This window comes from Apodemus sylvaticus, chromosome 18, assembly GCF_947179515.1.
Source record: "Apodemus sylvaticus chromosome 18, mApoSyl1.1, whole genome shotgun sequence".
In the NCBI taxonomy this organism is placed as follows: domain Eukaryota; kingdom Metazoa; phylum Chordata; class Mammalia; order Rodentia; family Muridae; genus Apodemus; species Apodemus sylvaticus.
The window spans coordinates 43115795-43140573 of record NC_067489.1 but is presented as its reverse complement, the minus strand read 5'-3'; the positions used below and the strand labels follow the sequence as shown (position 1 = coordinate 43140573).

The 24779-nt window shown below is 39.6% G+C and overlaps 1 protein-coding gene across 9 annotated transcripts in view; it reads right to left on the bottom strand.

The window, feature by feature from the left end:
• The window catches only part of Sorbs2 (sorbin and SH3 domain containing 2), a 196790-nt gene that overhangs the window by 87895 nt on the left and 84116 nt on the right, over positions 1-24779 (bottom strand). For all 9 annotated transcript variants that reach the window (XM_052161986.1, XM_052161992.1, XM_052161999.1 and 6 more), the window contains exon 3: positions 1695-1744. In XM_052161986.1, coding sequence (XP_052017946.1) covers positions 1695-1704 — 10 coding nt within the window. In that variant the 5' untranslated portion in view covers positions 1705-1744. The remainder of the gene's footprint in view (positions 1-1694; positions 1745-24779) is intronic.

Genomic DNA, 24779 nt, shown 5'->3' with positions numbered 1-24779 from the left:
ACAAGCAAGGTATGTTCAGTATAATCTGTATATAGTATCTATCATATAATTATATATGCATGTCTATCATAATATGTTACAAATAGGAACATCCTATTTTGGGAAGCCACGTAGAACTTAAGCTTTTAAAGGAATCCCTCTGACAGTGAGGAAACCTCCTCCCTTCTTCATGTGGACAGTCTACAGGAGTGACAGGTTACACTCATGTCACCAGGCTCCTCACAGTCCATGTCACATGGTCCATACAAAATGAAATAGGACCCATCATTAGACAGAGGAAACGGAAGAAAGCAAACCAACTCCAGCTGCCTCTATTTGGTTCTCTGTGAAGGTCATCAATTCTCTCTTCAACACCCTTGTCTTGTCCATTGGTCCAAACAGCTATCTACAAGTGGGCTCCACCCTCAGGAGCCATCTGGCACAATGTTCTCCGAGGCCAGTTTGAGCAGGTTTCAGCCGAGCATATGCCACAGGGAGGTGGACCTGGCACATGTCTCCACACTTGATCTAGGGATTAAATACTGGCTCTTACTAGCTAGTTGTTAATCCTTTTTCTAGACACTGATACAAGGAACTTGTTGAGAAAAAATGTCCTGGGTTTTCTTCATGCTCTGTTATGGGGTGGCTGGCCAAAACAACTTCCCAGCCATCAGCCATGATACACTCATAGGATTTCAATGAGAGAGTTATTTTCTTTAATTACTGTATATCAGACTTTTGAGGCAATGAAGGTGAAGGTGAAATTATAAGCCAAATATTTCTACTATGGAGACAAAATGGTGCTTTATATTTATTTACTAGGTATTTATAAACTATTTTGCAATTAAAATCTATATAACAGAATTCAGAGGCATTTCGGTTAAAATATTTAGGGATAATATATACAAGGCTAGAAATAACATGCTTATGGTTTTATGGAAGTTGTGATGATAAAGAATTGAGTTCATTTTTTTGTGAGGCTTTGGAGTTCCTATCTGCTCACTTTGTCAATATAAACACTTTGTAAATGGGAAAAGTTTAAATATTGTTTACCAGAGCAACTTGCCTTTGAGTCTAACATTTTAAGCAAAAGATTTCAAATATATAAATATAATTTCAACCATACAGGGCTGAGGTCATGGCTTAGTTGGTAAAGAGCTCTCCGTATAAGCATGAAAACCCTCAGAACCTATGTTTAAAAAGCTGGGCACTTTCAGCACAGGAGTTGTGGAAGACAGGGGGCTATCTGAGGCTCATGGGACAGCTAGCCTAGTCTAATTGCAGAGGTCCAGGTGAAATGAGAGGCCCTGCTTCAAAAACAAGATGGATTGAAATACAAAGAATGAAACTGAAATTTAACCTTTGGTGTCCCCCCACACCCATCTGTATACATGTATACCCCTATGTGAAATCACACACACACACACACACACACACACACACACACACACACACACACACACAGAAGAAAATATATAATAAAAGATCAATAAAAGCAGGTAAGAAAAAAAATCTACTTCGGGCTATAAGATTGGAATGCAATGATAAGGGGCCATAACTCTCCCTATGCTCAGAAACTCTGCAACACATTTATGATCAATACAGCACATTGCTAATGGAGGACCAAGGTCACTCTTAAAGTTAGCCAAGCTAAAGAGTTAAAACAAAATAAAAAACAAACAAAAACTCCAAAAAACTATCAAGAGACAGTATACCTGTATTCATTTTCACCTTGAAGGATTTGTTATTAACGTCTTCAGTTTTCCTGTAAGGGAAAAAGAAAAGAGAGATAAGAGTTTGCTCACTGGCACATAGAAGAGAAAGCTGGTTTTGGTTTCACTGTACCTATAAGAGTGGCTCTCAATCCTCCTAACGCCTGATTCTTAATACAGTTCCTTGTGTCGGGGTAACTGCCAATCATCAAATGATTCTTGTTGCTACTTCATGGCGGTTATGAATTGCAAGGTAAATATCTATGTTTTCTGATGGTCTTAGGAGACTCCTGTGAAAAAGTCATTTGGCTCCCCAAAGGTTGAGAACCTAACCTATGAATTAACACCACTTTATCATTAATCTTGCTCAAGCCATAGTTTAATAAAGAGGGCAGAATTTATAATTCCATTCAACTTAGGGGGGGGGGTCAATCATTCTTGTCTTATGGTAATAAAGTTTATTTGCATTTAATGGTGATTACTAATGGTTGAAAATGGAGATCTACCATCCTTCCTTTTTTTCCTGGCATTGTTTCTTTCTTTGCTATAGACTAAAAATAGTCTCATTCAAATCAAGCATATGTTCTGCCAGTGAATTACACACACAGCCTAAATTTCCATTTCAAGAAATTTAATTTCTGTGCCCAACATCTATGAGAGCCTGTGATTCAAACTCAGTACACAAAGGAAGTGTGTTTTGTTTGTTTACAATTACCCATACTGTTCTACAAGGACAGTTCATTGTTAAGTATCAGAATTTCAAATACAAGCAATCAAACAAACAATAAACCACTGCTATCTTGAAATCATTACGGACTTTTAAAAAGTTATCACAGGAAAGTTTATCATAACACATTTTGCCTTTTAGTTTTCAATGTCCACAAGTAAAGAAACTCTTTTCTGGATGTTTTAGCATTTTTCTAGACTATGGCATATTTCTAAACACTAGACTGGGCAGCCTTATTGCCTGTGTGGTAGAGATGCCATTGGACCCAAGAGAGAAGGCAGTAGTCTGCGCAGGCGCTGCGCTTGGAGACTGTTCCTCCTAATGTATTTATTTTAATCTCTCAGTAGCAAAACTCTCGATATGTTCCCCTTAAATGGACAAAGTAAATGGAAAAGTTGCCTCAAGGGATGTCTGGGACCGTGGCTGAGGCCACTTCTAAAACAAGAAGGGGTAAACAGTCCCCAGAGCAGGAGGCCTGTAAGGACATTTCCCAAACTGGACCTCACCTTCTGAACAAGGCAACATGTTATGCTGACGACTGGTTCACATTTTGGTGGGGCATGAGGAAGGCAGTGTTCACAGCAGAATAATATTCACTGATGCAGATAGCACTGTGGAAGGAGGGCTGACTGTCAGAACACAAAAGCCGATCATTTCTAAACCAATGTTTCTACACCAAGTAGAGAGTTAATACCAACAAGGGTCACTAGAATCCAATGCAGATATTTGCAAAACCCCAGACTCTCAGACAGCAGAGGAGGATTGTGTGGAACAAAGGAAGGCGCCACAAATCCTTGGGCTGTTCATTTTTGAAGTGATGTATCCGGTTACCACGGAGGGTGATTTGTTAGTTTTTATTTTAACTTTATATTGTTTTAATTGTCAACATGTTAAGTGACTAACTTCCTAATCAGGCAAGATACTCCGAGGTTCTTAAAGAGGAGCCTTGGTGTTTGCATGCTAAGAACAACCTGAAACCAAAGGCTTCTTGGGTGACTAATAAAAATGCATGATTCTGTCTCCCTTGTTTGCACAAAAGCCATTAACAATTCCACCACTGAGAACTCTATTTAAGCAATTTAAATGACAGAGAATCCAATCTCTCTTTTGTTCTGTTCTGAAAAAGTGTCTTTGATTGCACTTGCATGACGGCTGCAGATTATTCTGGAAGGCATCAAATTCCTAGAGTGTTTGTGTGCAGCTAGAAGGTGACAGTACTTCAAGCATTTTCTTAAATTGGAAGTAAACTGGGGCCAAAATTATGAAAATGGACTATGAAATAGAAATCATTTACTCCTAAGAAGGCAGTCCATAGAACAAGAGCCTAGCATATTAAGGAGTCAAAATAATCTTTATGGGTTGTATGGGCTGGATTTACTTAAATCAGTTCTTTATAGAGCTAATAGAACAAAGCAACATTATACCAATTCAGGATAGTCATGGCAATGAGTTGGTGTTACTTAGACGTGGGACTAACATGTTTTCAGTATGTGTATGGCCATGGATTGGACTGCTTGTTAATACTTCAGCAATGACATGACGTCACAGTCAAAAGTCTAATGAAATGTACCCAACTGTACATTTCTCTTATCATTATTGTCTTGGGTAACAGTGGCCTTTGTTTTCAACGAGCATTGAAGACTAGATTGCAGCTTTTCTTTTGAGTTGGGGGTCCTGAGAGGTTTGATCACACCTGCATATCAACAAAACTATGGACATAGACATAATTATGCTTGAATTTGTTGTTACTATTATTATTGTGATTAATCATCATAAACCTGAATTCTGAAGCCATATTCTGAAGAAAAGCAGAAACAGCGCCTTTCCTCCAGTTTTACCTAGTAACTCTGTATAAATTATGTTACTTTTTTATAGAACTGAGTTTAACCATCAAGGTCATAGATCAAGTGAGAGAGTTAAACTTGAGATTTAAAGTGATCTGAGTTAGAGGCCAGCCTGGTCTACAGAGTGAGTTCCAGAACAGCCAGGGCTATACAGAGACCCCACCCTCTGTCTCTTTCTTCCCCCCCCCCTCGAAAAAAAAGTGATCTGAAAGTTAAAGTGGCTTGTTTTTCCCCCCATAGAAAAGTTTTAATTACCCAAATTGATATAGCTATTTTGAGGTAATATACTGGTGGTTAATATATTATTTAGATGTAAGTACACTGATAGTCTACATTGTTTAGAGATGTATTTTTCACATGAGAATGAGCCTATTCTACACATTAAGGATCTATGGTAGATTCTAACTTGTACTATAAGTGTCCTGTGAAATGACCCCTTTTGTGTCCTGCATTCTGGTTAAAATGCCCTAAGTGATCAATGCCCTCTCCTTTTTCTCTCTGACTGTGGCATGATGAGAAAGTATTCAAAACTGCTAAATGAGTTCACCTCTCAATGACTTCTCCATTACAGCCAAATGGCGTAATTCAGGTTAACATTTAGCATTACCTACTTTCGAGAATATGTTGAAAGGCTGCTTTGAGATATTTACAAGAAAATACCAATCAGTTCGTTTTGTCCTTTACACTTACTGAGATTTGAAAAGCAAAAACACACCTTAGCTGCCTTTCTGAACACTTCCTCTAAATTGTTCCCCCATATGAGACATCGACTCCTCTGTCTCCAAGTGAGTGGGCACAAAACTCATCACAGTAGATTGCAAGGGCAGGATGTTCCCTGCCTAGGAATGCTGCCTCCTACTATTACTGAGCTAATGGACCGTGATGATGGGCTCACAGTATTAATAAGGCAGATTAGACACTGCAGTGGGGTAAACACATTCAATATCCTTTTTAGGAATGAGGAGAAATAATTACAAGTACTACAGAGGCAAAAGGTCACAGGGCCATAAAAATAGTGATTTTTATTGGAACATATATCATTCTTTTAAATCCTATTAATGTGCCTGATACTCAGAAAAAAAATTCTAAAACAAAATTATGGGTCGAAGGAATTCTATAATTGTTCTTTTTGGGTTGTTACCATGCGAGCTATTCAAAACACAAATTTTCCGAAACACACATGCCCAAAGACATATTGAAGAAGGAAGTCAACAATGGGCAGGTAAGACGGCTGGGATTTTTTCAGTGCTTCGAAGTCAGCATCAGGGGTCGAGGAGATGGCTCAGTTGGTAAGCTGTCAGGTGCAGTAACACCACAGCAGATTGTGGAGGCCCTCAGCTCAGTCAGACTTGCCCACTGCTGAAATCCAGATTCAGTGAGAACCTGTCCCAATAAAGGTGGACTATAACTGAAGAGAATGCCAGTGTTAACCTCTGACCTCCAAAGACAGATGTGCATAACACACTGGAATGTATACATGCACAAATGTGTATCACATATAAGTAGATAAAACATACACACACACACACACACACACACACACACAAAGTCAGTCGAATGCTCTAAATGAATATTGATTTTACTTTGCCTGATCCCATGAAACATTGCTTCAGTATCCTATGTTCCCAGTGAAAGCTTTATAATCCTTTCGATAATTAGAGGACACCTCTAAATGCTTTAATTGCACATTTTTCCCTAAGACAACCATTTGTTCAATTTAACAGTACAGTTCTAGGAAAATTACACAGGCTTATGTTACATAAATCAAAAGTCAAATGGACTTTTCATGAAAATAAAGATCTTCAGAGATGAGTTGGTGAGTCAGGTAAAGAAATACTATATATAGTGCATTAGAATAGCCCCACTATTCGGGTGACTGTGACCTGAACAGCACTGGATGGATGGTGCTGGGGTTTGAATATACTCTGTACCTCCTAGAGCTTCATGTATGAGATTTAAAATTCATTGTGGGCTATCCACAGTGTAGAAACTTCCACTATGGTGTTTAGCAGTGGAGTCTTTAGGTGAAGGGATTAGGATTCCTAAAGTCATTAGAATGGAGTTTGTACAATTGAATCCTGGTAGCTTTCCAAGGAGAGGGAAACAGATTCAAAGAGTGACAGACAATAGACGGTCTTTGTCTCTTGCCAGGTGCTTATCTAAGCTGTTTCCTTTAGACTTGAAGCATAAGTTAAAGTAAGCACTGCTCTTTACAAATTTTCCATTCTGTGATACTGCATTTCTAGTCAGAGAAAACATTCTAACACAGAGAAGACATGGAGAGGCAGGGCGAGGAGGTCTGAATTCAAAACAGGTCAACTTTGAAGCACCTACACAACGTATACCATTTATGATCATCATCTTTAACAGATGCCATGACTCAAACCTACCCTTTCTCCTACGGACAGGTGAACAACATACATCCCACTCATCAACATATAAAATGTGTTAAAGCACTACTTTACCTTTGGCTATGTTATAGGAAAATAACTAGAATTTCATGAAAGGGTGTGGGGCATTATTGTGGCACTTCAGAGCGAGGCAAGCTAAGTGGTTTATAGGATGATCTGTAAGTATTCTCTAATCTCCCGTCATCCCACGCAGGCGGGCCGCTTGTCAGACCTGAGAGAAAAGTCTGCTGTCTGGGTGGGTAGCTTTTCCATTGAGCTGGGACATTTTTCCTTTTTTTGTTTTTATTTTTGTTTTTGTGTTTTGTTTTGTTTTGGATTTGGTTTTTTTCAAGACAGGGTTTCTCTGTATAGCCCTGGCTGTCCTGGAACTCACTCTGTAGACCAGGCTGGCCTCGAATTCAGAAATCCGCCTGCCTCTGTCTCCCAGAGTGCTGGGATTACAGTCGTGTGCCACTACTGCCCGGCCACATTTTCCTTTTTAAAAACATTGCCAGAAAAAAGATAAGACACACTTCGGGAACCATTTGGAACAACTCAGCCCACTTAGATTCACTATAGTCAAGACTGCTAAAGCCAAAGAGAGCTGCGTGGAAAGGTAGCAATGACCAGCCTGACAGCTTAGAAACCCCAATGACGGCTGCAGGAGAAGATGCTTATAAACATAGCGCCGTGAGCTGTGTGACAAATGGAAGAGTTCTAGCATCCTCGGTGAGACTGGCTTCTCTTTCTGTCGCTATGCAAGAAGCATATATTCCTTTCCTGAGCGGAGCGTCTTTGATATTTTAAAATGACTAGTTTTTAAAAGTGCTTACTTTGCAGAATTTCCCTCCTCTGTGGAACTTTACATCTTCCCTTCTGTTTTTTTTTTTTTATTATTTTTTTATTTTTTATGTATTGATAACACAAATACTCTGACATTAAAAACATCATTCTGTCTGGTTGGTTTAGTTTCCCACATTTCATACTTCAGGGCATAAATTGAGACAAACGCTAAGTGTTTTACTAAGTGTATACTTCCCCCCCAAATTCCAATCCTGTAATTTCTGTAAGAAAACGACAGATCTATGAGGATTACAAAATTTGATTTTTTTGAGCAACAAGCCAACACTTGAGAGGCAGCTCAGCTCTCTGGAGTCTTAATAAAAATAAAACATGTGCCATTCTTTAAGGTGTCCTGAACTGATATTTGAAATCAAGGCCAACCCCTCCGAAGCCTCACAGCATAGTCTTAATGACATATTGGATCATGGGGGATAAGAGAAAGAACACAGTGTAAGAGGAACGTGTGATGGAGACCCAGCCCGGTTAAGATGGTAAAGATGGAGACTGTTAACCTGGAACCATAGCCTTACTCTTCCGAGACCAAGAGAGAATAATGGTTGCTCTAGGCAGATTACTTTCCCCCAGCTACTGTGCAAACCCACATGGAAAGCATTATTCTGCTTTTTCTAAGCTGAGGCCCATGGCTATTGATACTTTTTCTATGAAAACCCCAGAAATTTAAAAAGTATGTTTCTTTTAAAATACCTCTGCAGCAATGTTATGTTACCTAATTATGATTGTAAAATAATCCCATGTATTGCTAATTGACTGTTAAAGACACAGTCACATGTTTCTTCTGACTTAATACACCTGTTTCCTGAACACCTGAGAAAACATTTACACAACGTGGCGATGACAAGGTTGATTGTCTAGTTCTCGTATTTTTATAAATGTGTGTGGAAAACCCATTTGTTCCTTGGAATTTGAATTTTGATAAATGATTTGGACAAAATTAATCTAGCCAATTAGTCGTCATGTTTCAATATTGTATTTCTTATTAAGCTTATTCAGAATAAAACTATATTCAGTCTCTTTGTATATATTTTATAGTTGGTAAACTGGCTCAATGTAGAAAACCCAAGGAGGAAATAATGGGTCAAAAGTAGAGGGGGGGGAAATGCTATGTGAAGATATATAAAATTTATTAAAATATGTTTATGATATTTTGTTAGACTATTTAGCATAGCATCCCACTGGCTCTATGCATTTGTGCTATAAACATAGATGACTTGTATTTTCATTGTCAGCGTAATTAATCTTTCATATTAGAAACACAGTACTATTATCACACGTGTACCATGACTCTTTTGGAGTTTTAGGATGGTTGCGCAGAACTTAACAAGAAACCCACCAAGATTCTTGAAGGAAGTCCCTGTGTGCCCTGTGTTCAGGAGAAACAATAGGCAAAGAAACACTCATTTTAAGAAGTTCCTTTTTCTGACTTCATGATTTTGACATTCTTATTTTGAAAAGAAAAGAAAAAAAGGAATGCTCACTGGTACTGTAGATAGAATACTCAGGAGAGAAGAAAAATAATAGACAAATAACTGACGACATTAAGTTTTAGCTGAAGAAAAGATGAACTCCTTCAAGGTGGCTAAAGAAAACATGATGATCTGGTAGATGAGATTAATGAAATAAGTTCAGGGAATTTAATAGACTTTGTGTTTAGTGGAACACAACTGTTTTAAAATGCAATAAAAACAACATATAAATCAACTTGTTTTGTTTTGTTTTTCATAAATCAAGATCATGATCCTACCGTGCTGACAAGTTGGGCCCACTCGAATCATGTTAAAAAGCATATTCTTTATTTGTGCACAGGACATTTGGTAGGAAAACAAGTCTAAGCAGGCTTTGAAGGTATCTAGCAAATACTGGCAGGGACCCTGTAAAGCCACAGGCAACGCAGTGTAGACACTATGGTGAGCTGTCAGCATGTTCTAGCCACCATGAGAAATACGATAGTATGCACTCAGACTGCCTTTCAACGTCAGAGAATTCATGCCAGTGAACCTTGAGGATGACCCCCAATTTAAGAAATGCAATATCCAAATGTGACTGTCCCTTAATGCTCGGTTCTCAGAAGTACAGTTATCATCCTTCACTTGAAAGAATGTGAATCGGTCCATGCTAAAACCAAGGGCTTTAAGATTTATGTGTACTGAAACAAAATGGGATTTTTACATTGTTCAGAAAAATGCCAACCCAAGCAACCCGACTTCTAGTCCGCAGGCAGCTCATGAGTTCCCGGCATGGCTTCCTTGTTTATACCTAATATAGTCCTTCATACCTTACCACTATTTAAAGCTAAATCTCAGCTGCCTGTCACTCAGCCCACCAAAAATAGGCAAGGAAAACAACATACAAATTTTTCCTTAAATTGTGTGCTGGAGAACGGTGAAGCTCTCTCGAATGACAATTCGCAAAACTCCATGCTGATTTGACATGGTAGTTAAGTAGTAATGGTCAGAAAGTTCTACTACGATTTTTGGCATATTTTAATATAGACAACTAAATCTTACTTGGTCTGATCTTTACTAGTCATCTGTTCTCTCTCCATCTATAAAAACTCTTAACTACTTTTAAAAAATCCTTCATTTTTATGACTCTTGGAAAGTCAAGGGAGCTTGCGTTTTAGATTCCTGAACAGACAAGGCCATTAACTCTTCTGATCTGCAACATTCTGGTTGCATCTTCATGGGGCTGCCAGGGCACTGAGGCACGGGCTCATGAGATTCCTTGTCTCCTGGGATTCTCGGGTGGGTAGAGTCTACCACGACCTGCAGAGAGGGTGGTATTCCAGGTTCACAGGTGGAAGTGTGTCTGCCTGGAAACTTGAGAGAACCTGGTAATCACCAGGTTATCACAATTTAATCTTTTTCTAATGAAAATACAAGCATTTTCTCATTGTGCTATAACAGTGGGTAATGGAAACTCAGAATCTATGTCGGGATCCGGCATGCTGATAGCAATCCTCACAGCATGTCTGAGGAGAGCGATCGCTTTCCAGAAGTATGTAGGTGATTTCTAATTTATTCTATTATCATTAATATGATGGCTGTCTGTACTTCTTGGGTTATGGCTGAGGGCCAGTAATGTCACGTATTGGGGAGGAAGTAAATGTACAGGCAATGCAAAAGTTAACTCATTCCTACAGAATCAGCTACTTCACAAATGTACACAAACACACACACACACACACACACACACACACACACGTATGTGTATATATACACGTTAACAGGATTGGACAGAATCCAACAACTCAGATTTTGGGGAGCTGTTCAGGCACATGTTCTTAATATAAATTTTTGTTTTGTTTTTCAAGACAGAGCTTCTCTGTGTAGCCTTGGCTGTCCTGGAACTTGCTGTGTAGACCAGGCTGGCCTCAAACTTAAGAGCTTTATCTGCTGCTATCTCCCCATTGTTGGGATTAAAGACATTTCCCATCACTGGCTGGCTATTCCTTCCACTAAAGTGGGTGTCTGTTAATGTGGGCCAGAAGGGGAAAGAAAACAAATAAAACAAACAAAGCAAAACACCAGCATATGTTATCAATACTTTTTGATTAGAACACAACTACATTTCAATGTAACATTTCCATACATTGTATTACCTTTGTTCTTATTCACACCCTGCCCTCTCTACTTACGGTCCCTTCCCTTCCTGGTTCTGCCTTCAGGGCACGCGCATCCTTTATCTTTCTTTTTGTTGTTCCCTATTTTGATTTCTCCTCCCCCTCCCTACTTGCATCGCCTCTGGACACACCCATACACTCACCAAAATAATAAAACCTAGAGATTCCAGTAAATAGGAATTTAATGTATAAAATGAAAGACTTGTTTTAACACTCAAAACCACAGGATTTCTATCATCTGAGATATACTGAATCAAGGAACCCATGTAGTCGACTGATAGGTTTGATATGAACCACTGTGCTCATTACTCTGATTACATGTCCCAAACAGAAGCTAACTAGAAGCCAATCTTAACAATTCATTCGAGTATTTCCATCCACAAGAAAAAAGTCATTGAAGATTCATATTGCGGATAGGACCAGAGTAAGACAGGACATTGTACTAATGGCAGCCTACTACGACAGGGTGTCCTCTAGGCTCCAGCTTAACTCCAGAAAAATGGTCTACAGGTCACCTCTGGATATAACATGTTCATATTATCTCATGTGTCCTCCCCCTGGGGTTCTCAATTTGAGAATTTATGTCTAAGATAGTATCCATTTTACAAATCCACACTTAAAAAAGGAACAAGCTTCAGTCCATAAATTATCATCACCTTGTAAAAGCAGGAGAGATATTGGGAGTGACAGGAATTATTAATTTTCTTAGTATTCTGTTAGAGTTGACAGCAGAGAAGTCCTCTGAAACTAATAAATCAAACCCTGGGTTTACCATTCCAAATGCCACATTCTTTTCACGGCTCCTATTTTAAGAGCAAAGTCTACTGATTTTGAGAAAACAGGGCAAGAACATCGAGGCACATTGTATTTCTGACCAATATTTTCATCAAGTCTTCTCACTGGCAGAGTCACCATGTCATCGCTTGCTAAATTACAGCAGCACGGGGAGCCTGGTGGCATTTGAAGCTATTTTTCGTGTGGGTGACTGCTGTGCTGGGTTTTGGAAACAATAATCAAAGCCTGTGACACAAAAATGTCAGCCTGTTCCCCTCTTTATAATAATGTTTGGGATTAGACTGGTTACTTAACACAAGTTATGATTTATTATACTTGGCTATATTTTAATGCAACTCTATGGCACAGGTTTCCAGAAAATACTGATAGGAGACAGATTAGAGAGAACATGAGGAGTGTGAATTGTGGAATGTTTATATTGATGAACACCAAGCCCAGAAAATTAATGCTCAGATGGGTCCCGTGGGCCTTATTTTAAGGACTACATAAAACGGTCTGCACATAAGATATCAATTTACATGCAGCAAATGGTTTTGAAAAGGTCTGTGTGTAATTTAAGTGCTTAGAGTAGTATTCTGCCAAAGAACCAAATTTTCAGTATCCACCAAAGCATGCCTGGCTCTTGCTGGGTTAGCCCAGTTTCTGTATGCTATGTCTATGCTCTAATTCAAGTGGGATTCATATTCATTTCTCATGCTGTTCTGACCTTAAGATATTCCTTTGTCCTCAAATTCGTTACCTACAAAACCATTTCTCATACATCTCCCATCTCAGAGAATGGTATTATTCATTCTTCATTTAATTATTAGTCAAACATTGCAAATGCTTATTCTATCTCAGACCCTGCTTAAACTAAATCTTGGGGTTTCCTCCTTGGTATGACACTAGCCCTCAGCTATGTATTTCTTCAGAAGTAGAAATAAAAGGCATTTTACTCGGGACAGAGCATATCCTTCTATCCAAGTCCCACAGTTTATTTGGTCTAGACCCTAGAGCTTGGGTAGGAGGGTATAAGCATGTCTAGTCCTTTGGATTTTAAGTAAGTCAAACACAGATTAGGCATAGTCTAGCTCGTGGGGTGGAGGAAATGGGAGCCGACAATCAATTAATGGTGACATAGAACAAATGCTATTGGTTACTGTCCCATGAGACAAAGGAACACCTAGTAGGTGATCTTCTGGTTGTGCGTGGGAGGAGGCAAACATGGCGCATGACAGCGAGAGCAGATGATTGTTATCACGTGCCTTGCCGTGTTCCAGGCCTCTCTTCATTACACTTTAAGTGGCTTTGGCTCCTTCTGTGGTCCATTGCTAAGAGCACAGCGTGGTCCCTCGATTAGCCCTCGGAACCCTCCCAGGTTTGTCCCACAGCATCCTCCGAAGTGCATGGAACTGAAGGAAGCATATGAAAATGACTTTCCTTAATTTTGTGTCTATTACCACACAAGTCGCCCGTAATAGAATCCAGTCAAACTACATTTCCACTCATACACACAAACACAAAGTCAGGAAGCACATAGGGCCTGTCTTCACTTTGTAAGGCTCAGGATATCCATGGAACCACCCACGGTGGCTGTTAATATTTTCATTTATCTCTTGATCCTGACCACTTTGTCCAAGGAGGGAGGGGAGGACTCCTCACTTGAGTGAGTCACATTTCTAATCATCGGAACACTCGGAGATGAAATCATTGTATTCAGCTGAACCAACATTATAAAAAGTAAATTACTTCATATATATTTGGAATAAGGCTAATTTGGCTATTCTGAGCATTTCCTGGAATTATCTCACCCATTTTCTCTATGCTGTGTTACGCGCATATCTATTTTTCTTCCATTCTAGTACTTTCGTGGTCACAGTAATGAAGAGAAGGAGGAAGAAGAAGCACGTAGCTCTGGTGACTTTCAAATCTTTAGGGCAAAGAGAAAAGATGCTATAAAGGACAATATTTTAACAAAGAGAAAAGACAAAGGACAATATTTTAACAGCGAGCACCATCCCGAGTCAAGCTGTTTTGAAGACCATTTAATGTTATCATTATATAATGCTTACAGTGTCCTACTTCTTAAGATATGAATTTTGAAAAAAAAGATATGAATTTTGAATATTACTTCTGGTTTGCCAATGTTTATTTCTATATCTGTCTCTGTGTAGATGAGTGTAGATGAGTGATGTATACATGCATATACATACAGATTTTCAATATATATGAACACAAAGTATGAATGGAAGATGATTTTATATTAAGCTTGAATCTCTCTTTTGTCAAAAGTTTTGATTCAGTCCCTGTAAACTAGATATATCTTCATTTATTTGCTATTCAATAAAAGGAAACTAACTTAATATAATCAAGCAGTTTATATTTTCCTGATTTGAAACAACAAATTTAGAGAAGGGCTAACCTTCTGTATTAGAGTAAGGATAACTTTTAGTGACTTTCCCTTTATAATTTGTCAAGTGTTTGTAACATATTACGTGACTTTTAGAATGAATCTTATTAGTGGTTCAATGAAGTGAAGGAGCATATTAGTAAATTATAGCATGTATACACACACACACACACACACACACACACACACACACACACACACACACCCTCTCTACGTTTAGAATAATGCCATAGAAAAATTGCTGTACTCTTCTTTAAACATCAGCCTTTCGTGCCTGTTCTCTAGTCTCTTTGATGTCTCCAAATCTTGTCTCTCCCCTCTAAACCCAATTTCCTTGCTTTCCAACACTCACTCACACATTTGAACTTCTTCGTCATACAACAGTAACAAGATAAGCAAGAGGAATTGTTCTATCAGCAGTTGAAGGTCTCCAAAGCCTATGCTTTTGCACAGATCTGCATTTCTCTGAGATTATAAAATGAATTGTGTTTTCTCTATATTTATCCCTTCTATGTGATGTTTGTGTCTGTATTAAGGATACCACAGTTTGCCACTGAAGTAGACTTTTTTTTTTGCCTTTGTTTCCTGTATGAGTTGCACAGCTGGTCTTGTGTCGGTCGAGCCTTGTCTCAAGCATGTGTGTTGTGTACCGATGGAGTCTACCGACGGTGAACTGAGCATGTACCAATCTGCTGTCCATCCTGAAAGGAATGCACCAACAGAGATGTAAAGATGTCCTATTGCCTGGTAGAGTTTAGAGAAAAGCAGCTTTATGGGCAGATAATGCTATGCTTTTTCAGATGCAAAACTGAGTTACAGCTCTGTTCTTATTTTGCAAATGAATACATGTGAGGCTAATTAGATACTCTGGCATAATCCTGAAACTAAGTTAGTGGCTTCTACAATTAAACAAAACAGTGATTGTTTAATAGACCTTGACTTTTTTTCTTTTTTTCTTTTTTCTTTTCTTTTTTCTTGCAGATATTTAGTATTTCAAGTTCAGTGAGGGTCATGTGTAGAAATTCAAAGGTCTAGCTAACATTTCAGTTCAAGTGATATGGTTAATCTTGCTAGGATTTATAATCACCATGGAAACAAACTTCTGGGTATACCTTTGCGGGAAATTTTAGACCAAGATAACAAAGATTCGTAGACCTGCCCAGAACATGCACGGCTCCATCCCGTGGGAAGGGGTCCTAGACTAAACAAACGGGTGAGCTGAGCACAAGCAGTCACTGCTGCCTACCGTCCTTCTCCGTATTCAGTACGGCCAGCTGCTCCAAGTTCCTGCAGCCATGGCTTCCTCATCATGAGAATTGTGGGAAAAACAAACAAATGAAACCACAAATAAAAACAAAACAAGAGAACACCTTCTTCCTTCCTTAAACTGATTTTTTTCCAGGTACTTCATCTCATCAGCAAGACAAGTAACATATATGTATGTGTATGTTTATGTGTATGTATTTGTGTATATATATGTATATACATATGTATATGTATGCATATATATAATTATATATGTGATATGTACAGACACACGCATGTGCGCGTGCGCGCACACACACACACACTGAGTTACAGCTCTGTTCTTATTTTGCAAATGAATACATGTGAGGCTAATTAGATACTCTGGCATAATCCTGAAACTAAGTTAGTGGCTTCTACAATTAAACAAAACAGTGATTGTTTAATAGACCTTGACTTTTTTTCTTTTTTTCTTTTTTCTTTTCTTTTTTCTTGCAGATATTTAGTATTTCAAGTTCAGTGAGGGTCATGTGTAGAAATTCAAAGGTCTAGCTAACATTTCAGTTCAAGTGATATGGTTAATCTTGCTAGGATTTACACATACACATACACACATACACACACGGACAGACTCTGGCCACACCACATCACCTCAGTGAATCTTGAGTCAAAGCACCTACAAAAGTACAACAGAGAGGCAGAGCATCTTGCCGTTCAACCCCCTTCTCTCCCATTTTACCCCTCAGCATGTTTTTCTCATTATTTCTGCCTCATTGCTCTCCTTTCTCTATCTTGATCAATGGACAGTCTCAACATATGTTGGGGTTTAGGGAATCATACTAGAGTCAGTCACAGAGTAAGATGTATAGATTTTTTTTTAAGGGTAGTTGAGCTAAATTGTAGCTGCTTGATCATTTATAAATTACTACCCTCAGAATGTCAGGCTTGGAATAACAGCTGCCTATTTACATAACCATTTGTGCATGGCAACTAGGCACATGACTCAGATCTTTGGTCTACCCTGATTTCTCCTCTGTAAAAAGCATCACCATTGCCAGGTCTGGTGGCACAGACTTGAAATATTAGTACTCAGGAGGCAGGGGCAGGAATGTTACAAGTTCAAGTCTAGCCTGTGCTCTGGAGTGAGTTTCAGATTATCCCTGACCCTCAATGAGATCTATCTGAAAAGAATGAAGAGGAAGAAGGAGCAGGAGGAGGAGGGGGAGGAGAGGAGGGAGGAGAAAGAAGAAGAAAAGGAGGAGGAGGGAAAGGAGGAAGAGGAGGGGGAGGAAAAGAGTACTGGAGATGTAGGAATATAGTTCAATGGTAGAGCACTTGTCTAGAATATGCTGCCAAAAATTTTACTGCTTTCCTGTGCTGCCAAAAATTTTACAGCTTTCCAGTCTCAAAGCATTGACATCATATTTGACCCATAATTGCAATTACCATGTTCATTTGTGGTCAAATCTTACAATGTTTTATATAGAGAACTCAAAGACATGCAAATTTAACTTCTCTGTGGGCCTCTTCTAGCTTGTCTTGACTGTTTTAGTGCCTCACGACTGGTTTCCCCCTCTCTGCTTGTACCTGCATGTGTTGTATTCAGATGCTGGTATATTCAGAGGGGTGGCTGTAACATATGTAACTCATTTTGTTCAAATGCCACCAACTCACAGTCCCATCTCCCATCCTCTGGGCCCATTGCTACCACTCTTGCTCCCTGCCCAGTCTGTTCCAGGATCTGGAATACTTCATTGTTGCTTGCACACACCAAGTCCACTACCATCCCAGCGCCTTCTTCTCTGCCTAGAGCACTTCCATCTATCACCACTGTTGTCCTTTAGTCCCTCTGTTTAATGCTCAGATGCTACCTGACTTACGTTTTGAGCCGTGGAAGGCAGCTGGAGGTGAAGCTGGATACATCAAGACTTAGTTACTTTTCTATTCCTGTGATAAAACACCATGGCCAAGGCAGCTATAGAAGGAAGAGGCTTGGGCATAGTGGTTTCAGAGGAATACAAGTCCACTACAATGGGACATATGGCAGCAAGTTGAGAGCTCATGTCTTCGAACCACAAGCACCAGGTAGAGATAGCACATTGGAAGTGGACAGAGCTTTAAGCTCTCAGAGTCTACTCCTACAGACATAATCCCTCCAGTGAGGCTGTACCTTTTAAACCTCTATAAATGGTGTCAGTATTTGGGGACCAAGTGTTTAAATAATCAAGACTATGGAGAACATTTATGTACACATCATTCCATCACAGAGACCATTCCTGACTACTCCGTATAAATGGCCGTATTCTTTATTTCCATTATTTTTTGGGAGGTTTTCTGCAGAGCACTTCTTCCTGCCTTGCAGCTTATATGTTTGTTTATTATCTCATATTCACCACCACAGCAGGGCCCCTCATCAGGAGAAGGTGAGTCAGAGGCAGGAAACTCAGTCATAGGGTGGAGCCCACAGGGAGGAAAAGCCCTTGTTCTGGTATGGCTCCACACCGTGCAGTCATGGGGGGAAAATGAATACGGTGAAGTCAAGGTTTCTTTTCCGTTTAGGAAGTTCAAGGAGATAGTCATTTTTAGCACTAGGGCAACTCTGGAAATATTACTGTGGTAGATATGTGAGCCAGACAATCTCAAAGAGAGTAGAAAGAGTCTATACCACACGATATAACAAAAACATTAGCTGAGCGTGGTGATGCGAGCCCGTATCCCAGCAGTTGGGAGGTGAAGGTTGGGAGAACAGAAATTCAAGGTCATCTTGATTATATAGTAAATTTAAGCATAGTTTGGGCTGCGAGAATTCCTGTCTCAAAGAAGTGACATTGTCATTGTTTGTGGCCTCACCTGTCATTAAAGTAGCAGCCTAAGAATTAATTTTGCCACATGGTGATCGTGCACACCATTTTTTTTTCTATTTGTGAAATTAGACATTAATTGATCAATCTTTGGATTCTGAATGATCTATCTTTGGATTCTGACCAAGGGCTCAAATCCAGTCAACATTAGGACAACTCTGTGTACCCCGAAACTACCACTTTTTTTGGGACCTTCATTTTGAATTCTGTAATTGAAATATTAGCAACTATCACTCATATTGAAGTGTAAAGAGAAATTAGCTTTCTCAGTTATACCAACTGTCATCAGTTAATTGGCTATTTGGATAAATTAATTGGCTATGTGCATGGGGTTAGAGCTTAACATCTAATCTTTTCGGGTGTCTGTTAAAATTATAAGTGCTGAGATATTCTCTCATTAAAATAACACATTTGCATTTTAACAGACTTTTTAATTTCTTTCAAGAGGAACATTTCTATCAGTGGACAGGTTGGAAGTCATGATTTTTGAGTAGTGCCTTGCAAAAAAACTTCAAAATGTGTCACCGGTCTCTCAACCCAATGATTCTAATCCTTGATCTGGATCAAGCTGATACTTGAACTTCATGAGTACATTAAGCCAACGCCGATCAGAATTTTAACACACTTCTGTCTGTACGTGAATTGCTTCAGGCTTTTACCACCTCATGAGCACCCAGAACTTGTTACCTAAAGTTTTCAGAAAACATGTTTTATGATAGCAAAAAATGCAATAACTATTGAGACCCGAATATCTCAAGCAGTAATTTTAGTGTTTATCTCATGACATCTTTCTAACACTTGACTCTAAGAAAAGATAAGGAACCGTCTTGTGAGACTACAGATTAAGGGCTTCTAAATCATCTTGTTAAAGGTAAATACATCATAATGCAAATGTCTTATGATAGGCTTCAAGGCATATCAAAGTTTTCTTGTCAATGTATGTCAACATTTGGGAATAAAATAATTTACTTAAATCATGATTGATTTTAGAGATAGTTGGTTCTATAATTTGTCTAACCTGAGAGAGTTTGTGTTAAGGCTAAAAGGAAATGTTTTAGTATCTATTCTGATACAATGCTGTAAGATAGGATTATTCAAACAGAAGCGGAATAACTTGATTTCGACATTGGATTTGTCTCCAGAATCCATAGCTTTTCCCTCCACAAACTGTTCCTGAGTTCTAAGGAAGGCATAACAGTTAAGGGGCAGCTATACCAGGCCCCCATAAGCAAGTAGTTCCCGCCATCGGCAATAGAATCCCAGTTTGGTGTCTGCATATGGGATGGATCCCAGGTGGGGCAGTCTCTGGATGGCCTTTCCTTTAGTCTCTGCTCCACACTCTGTCTCCATATTCCCTCCTGTGAGTATTTTGTTCCCCTCTTAAGATATTTCTAAAGTATAATGGAGTGCCTTGCTATTCCAATAAGTTAGAGTCTATGGAAACAGTCAATTTTATTAATGTTTATCCTGATTTTAAACTGTCAATAACATTTTTCTTTGTCCTCAATTACTATAGGCTATACTTGATTTATTTCTTTGAGATAAAGCATTTTTATTATTTTTAAATTTTTCATTATTTTTGAGAATTTTACACATGTATATAATAACACATAATTATGTCTTCCCCTCACTTCCCATTCCACTCCCCCATACCCCTACAACTTCATGTCTTTTTTTAAAAAAATATAACCTACTAAGTCAAAACTAAGTCAAATTGGTCCTACTCATGTATGCATGGGTATGGAGCTAACCACTGGAGTGTAGAAAATCTACCATTTGTCTTATACAGCCTATGTCATATACACCTCAGGAAAATGATTCTCCTGAGCTTTAGAGAGGCCTCACGGTTCTTATTCTTGCAGAGGACCCAGGTTCAATTCCCAGCACCCACATGGTAGATCACAACCATGTGTAACTGCAGTTCCAGGAGATCTGAGCCCCTCATCTGACCTCTGATGATACCAGACTGGCACATAATGCACATACATACAAGCAGGCAAAATACTCAATGAAAATAAGCCAATAGATGATTCCCCTATAGTTATGGACAATTGCTCCTCAGTATAGGGTGAGGCTTGGGTAACTTGATTCTGTGCAGGTCTTGCACAAATAACGATAGCTTCTGTGAGTCTATGACTGCAATATATAGATTGTATATCATAGAACTCCTCACTGTTTTCTGGTTCTGACATTCTTCCTGTTGTCTATGATATGCCCTGAAGCTTGGAGTTAATATATAGATATAGATATTATTGGTAGGGCTGAACACCAAGTCTCTTATCTGTAGCTCTTTGATTTGTATATATCTTTCCAGTGACTGCTGTTTACTGAAAAAAAAAGAAAAAAAAAAGGAGGCTTCCCAAACCAAGGTTAAGAGCAGCCTAGGTCTAAACATATAAACATAAATATCTGGAAAGCAATTCGACAGCATGACTATTTAGTAAGTGAACAATAGATGTTCCACCCAAGGGTCTATGACCTCAGCCAAGGAGTATCAACAGGGATTACCATACCAGGAATTAAAGTTCCTCCTGTTGAACAGGCCTCTCATCCAATCAGAGAGCTGTTAGCTACCTATACCAGTGGCCACCATTGCCTCTTGCTTGGCAGAGCCTGACAAATACAGAGGTGGATTCTCACAGCCAAACATTGGACTGGGCTTGGGGTCCTCAGTGGAGGAGTTGGAGAAGGGACTGAAGGAGTTGACGGGGTTTGCAACCCCATGGGGGGAGCAACAGTGTCAACAGGCCAGATCCCCAGGAGCTCCCGGAGACAGGACTATTAACTGAAGGGTACACATGGAGGGACCCATGGCTCTGGCCACATATGTAGCAGAGGATGGCCTTGTTGGACATCAGTGGGAGGAGCAGCCCTTGGTCCTGTGGGGGTTTGATGCCCCAGTGTTGGGAAATGCCAGGACAGGAAGGCGGGAGTGGGTGGGTGGTGGGTGAGCACCCTCATAGAGGCAGGGAGAGGGGGATGCGATAGGGGATTTCTGGAGGGAAGACCTGGAAAGGGGATAACATTTGAAATGCAAATAAAGAAAATATCCAATAAAAGAAGAAGAAGAAAAGAAATACTTTAAGAAAAAACAGACTCAAAACTATTTTATATAGTACATAAAAAATAATCATCTCAGTGATTTGAAATATAATTGACTGAAAACATAGCCTGAGCCTAAATCCTTTAGGAATATGCGTGAATGACGGTTTCATTCACATTTCCCTTAAGTATAAGCAGGTTAAAGATAGTGTTAGTAAGGAAGAAAAGATACTTAGTACCCGATAGGTAAGTAATGATATACATTAATTGCTCCATGAATTTCAGTGGAGCAGACATCTTACAGCATACATTCCAATGAAGACTACTACTGACAGTGGGGCTTTCTTCTCAGTGGTGCCTGGTGCTGATCCTGGACAGTACTGAACAAGCTTAAAGTCAACCACAAGACCCTCCCAAGAATGAAGTCTTGCCCTTCTCCTAATAAATAGAAAAGGGTGCATGCTCTGTGTCGTGGGAAGACAGCAAGCACAGAAAAAACATTTCAGAACAAACGCTCAGGATCCAGATTTGAGTTATTTGAAGGAAGGGCAGCATCCCTGAAGCCCTTGGATTCCAAGCTGTAACTGGAGTAGGGGACCTTGCTGCTTACCAGGTTATAAGCAGTAGCACTGAACCAGGAGCCCAGTCAGCTTTGTCAAAGCCTCTTCTATTGTCTGCAGATGGGTTATTGTAAAAAGTCGCTCACTCACCCTGTCTGAGTCAGAGTGAGCTTTCTCACCTACAATTAGGCCTGGCCATGCAGCCAACCATCTAGGATTGTGGGAAGACTCCGTGGATGGAAATGCAGAGCTCTTAGCAGTGGCTAAGACTGACACACAGTTGCCCACATGGTGCCTCCTCTGCTAGTAAGAAGAAAAGAAAGAAGATAACTTCCAGTGTCCAAGGGTGTGAATCCTGGCTAAATTATTTCAAATATGGAATCCTCCGTTGCCTTGGTTATCATTCGAATGAATTCCCCAGTCAGGGTTTCTCTTCACAATTTTAAAAGGAGTTGGATCAAGTCATGGATTGGAGTGACAGAATGAATTATTCTCAAGCCATATTTGTTTCTTTACTGCACAGATGGCAGAATAAAGTCTGTGTTGATTGCACCTTCTTTTTGGCTCATTAAGGCTCCGAGTGGGGCAGCTTCCTGGGAGTGAGTAGGAGCTGATTTGATTGACTGATCTCCTCAGTACATCAGACTTCACAGGCAGAGAAGATGCCCACTGGGAGAACACGCCAGGGAAGGCCAGGTTGCTATAGCACAGACCACCCTTGTGTGACAGATGTCTCTTTACATGAAAGAGGTGGAGGAGACTTCAGCAAAGGCAGTAGTAGAATGGCAAATTTATTACTAGCGATTTCTAATTGTAATTAGATTTTCAACAACAGAAAAAGATGGTACAACTCCTGACTTTTTCACATAAAATCTCCCGTGTGTGACATTATTTGGTACTTGTTGGCTCCGTGGGATATTTCAAAAAAACATGCTCATGTATTTGTAGGTGATTGAAAGACATTAATGAGCAAGTGCGGGATCTGTTGGCTTTGAACTTACACGTTGCATGCACTTACTCTCAGACCCATAAATTATTTCCTGGGAGTAATCTTTAGTGAGTTGCTAGGCAATGGCCAGTTCATGTTTTCCTTTGATTATAGGGCATAACTGCTCCATTGTCAAAGTGCCAAAAGGGGAAAAAAACAGTTACTTCCAGTAAGATATGAAGACGCAGACTGTTTTGAACAAAGGGAGGAGACACAGAGAGCCAAGAATGTGTCTGGTATCAGAGCAAGGCAGTTTTGTTCTTCAACCAGGGTCTTGCGTTCAACATATATTATTAGTTTTGTGAAATTATCCATTTATTTCCTAATTTCTTAACATAATAGCATTATACACAGGTATGAGCAGACGGGTACCTTGCCACATAAAATAAGAGCTTAGAGATAATGCATAGTTTTAGGTCAAAGGAGAGGAGGTGACACAAACTAAGAAATACAAGCAGGTCAAGTGAGTTAAACCAGGAAAAGAGAGGAACTATGAAAGAGAAAAGGCTAGAGCTCAGTCCACTGCTTCCCGTATGTGCACTTACGAGAGACATCATCTATTTTTGCTTGTAGTCAGTACAGATTGGTGAATGCAGTGGCAGTTGCTTCCTAGCTGGCAGACAGAGAGAGAGCTACTATGTGTTCTTTGTCAGACTCTATGGTCATAAGCAGGGTAGGATCAAAGGGAAGATGGAATGAAATAATGTACTCGACAGAAAGGTACCTGACATAAAACAGAATTAAAACAAAACAAAACAAAACAAGGACAGAAGCTGCTGTTTTCCCTTGTGTTCATCAGCTCTATTTGATCATAGCCCCAATGCAATGCCATAGGAATCAAGTATGGGGACTCATTGTACGTAACTTCCAATAATGGCTCCACATGTTTAAATAAATAGGGTTCTATTAACCCATTTAGGAAAAGTTTGAGAAATCCAAGAGAAAATTGAGAACTGTTTCCTACATCATTAGTTTTTTTTTTTTTTGCTGATTACTATTTTATTTAATAATTATAAATTATACACACACACACACACACAAACACATGTACTTACATCCACATAATGTTCCTAAGTTTGGGCAGTTTTGTGTATGTGTACAAGGCTCTGTTTACTGCATCTAAAATTACTATGCTATTCTGAGAGTCAAGACCAGAAAGTGTTCTTTTCCAAGGGCTTGGCATCCAGAGTCCAGTGCTTAATTAGCTGGGTGCCTTCAGGTCACTCTCTACCTGTGTGGAGTTTTCTTCTTCATTTGCACAATAAAAGTCAAACATTTGCAGTAGTTTCTACACTTTCCTTTTCATAATTTTCATAAGGCCAGTTGTGAGCGCTCATCCCCTCCCAGTTCAGCTCAAAACTGACTGACGAGGTGTAAGCCCCGCCGTAAGCCGAAAGCATCTGGATGATTGACTCGGCCCAGTGAATGAGCCCAACTCCCTGCAGATGGATTGCCAGAGTCCACGAAGCAGCAAGCTTGCCCAGAGACTCTTAAAAACTATTCTGGTTTTCAGAAATTTACCTTGCCTATTGTCTGTCCGATCTCGAGGACAATGGAGCAATACATTATGCATTATGCAGTAATGTTAGCATCACAAGCCAGTAGGCAAGCTGGAGAGTTGTCTAGTCCAGGGAGTAGGAGTTGCAGTTCTGACTAAGTTAGAAATACTCCAGGAAGAATGGAGTCATCAGGCTGGCCTGTTTTTACCGAATTCTCAAATCAGCGTGTAGTGTACACTACAATTAATTATTCAGTGTTAACAGG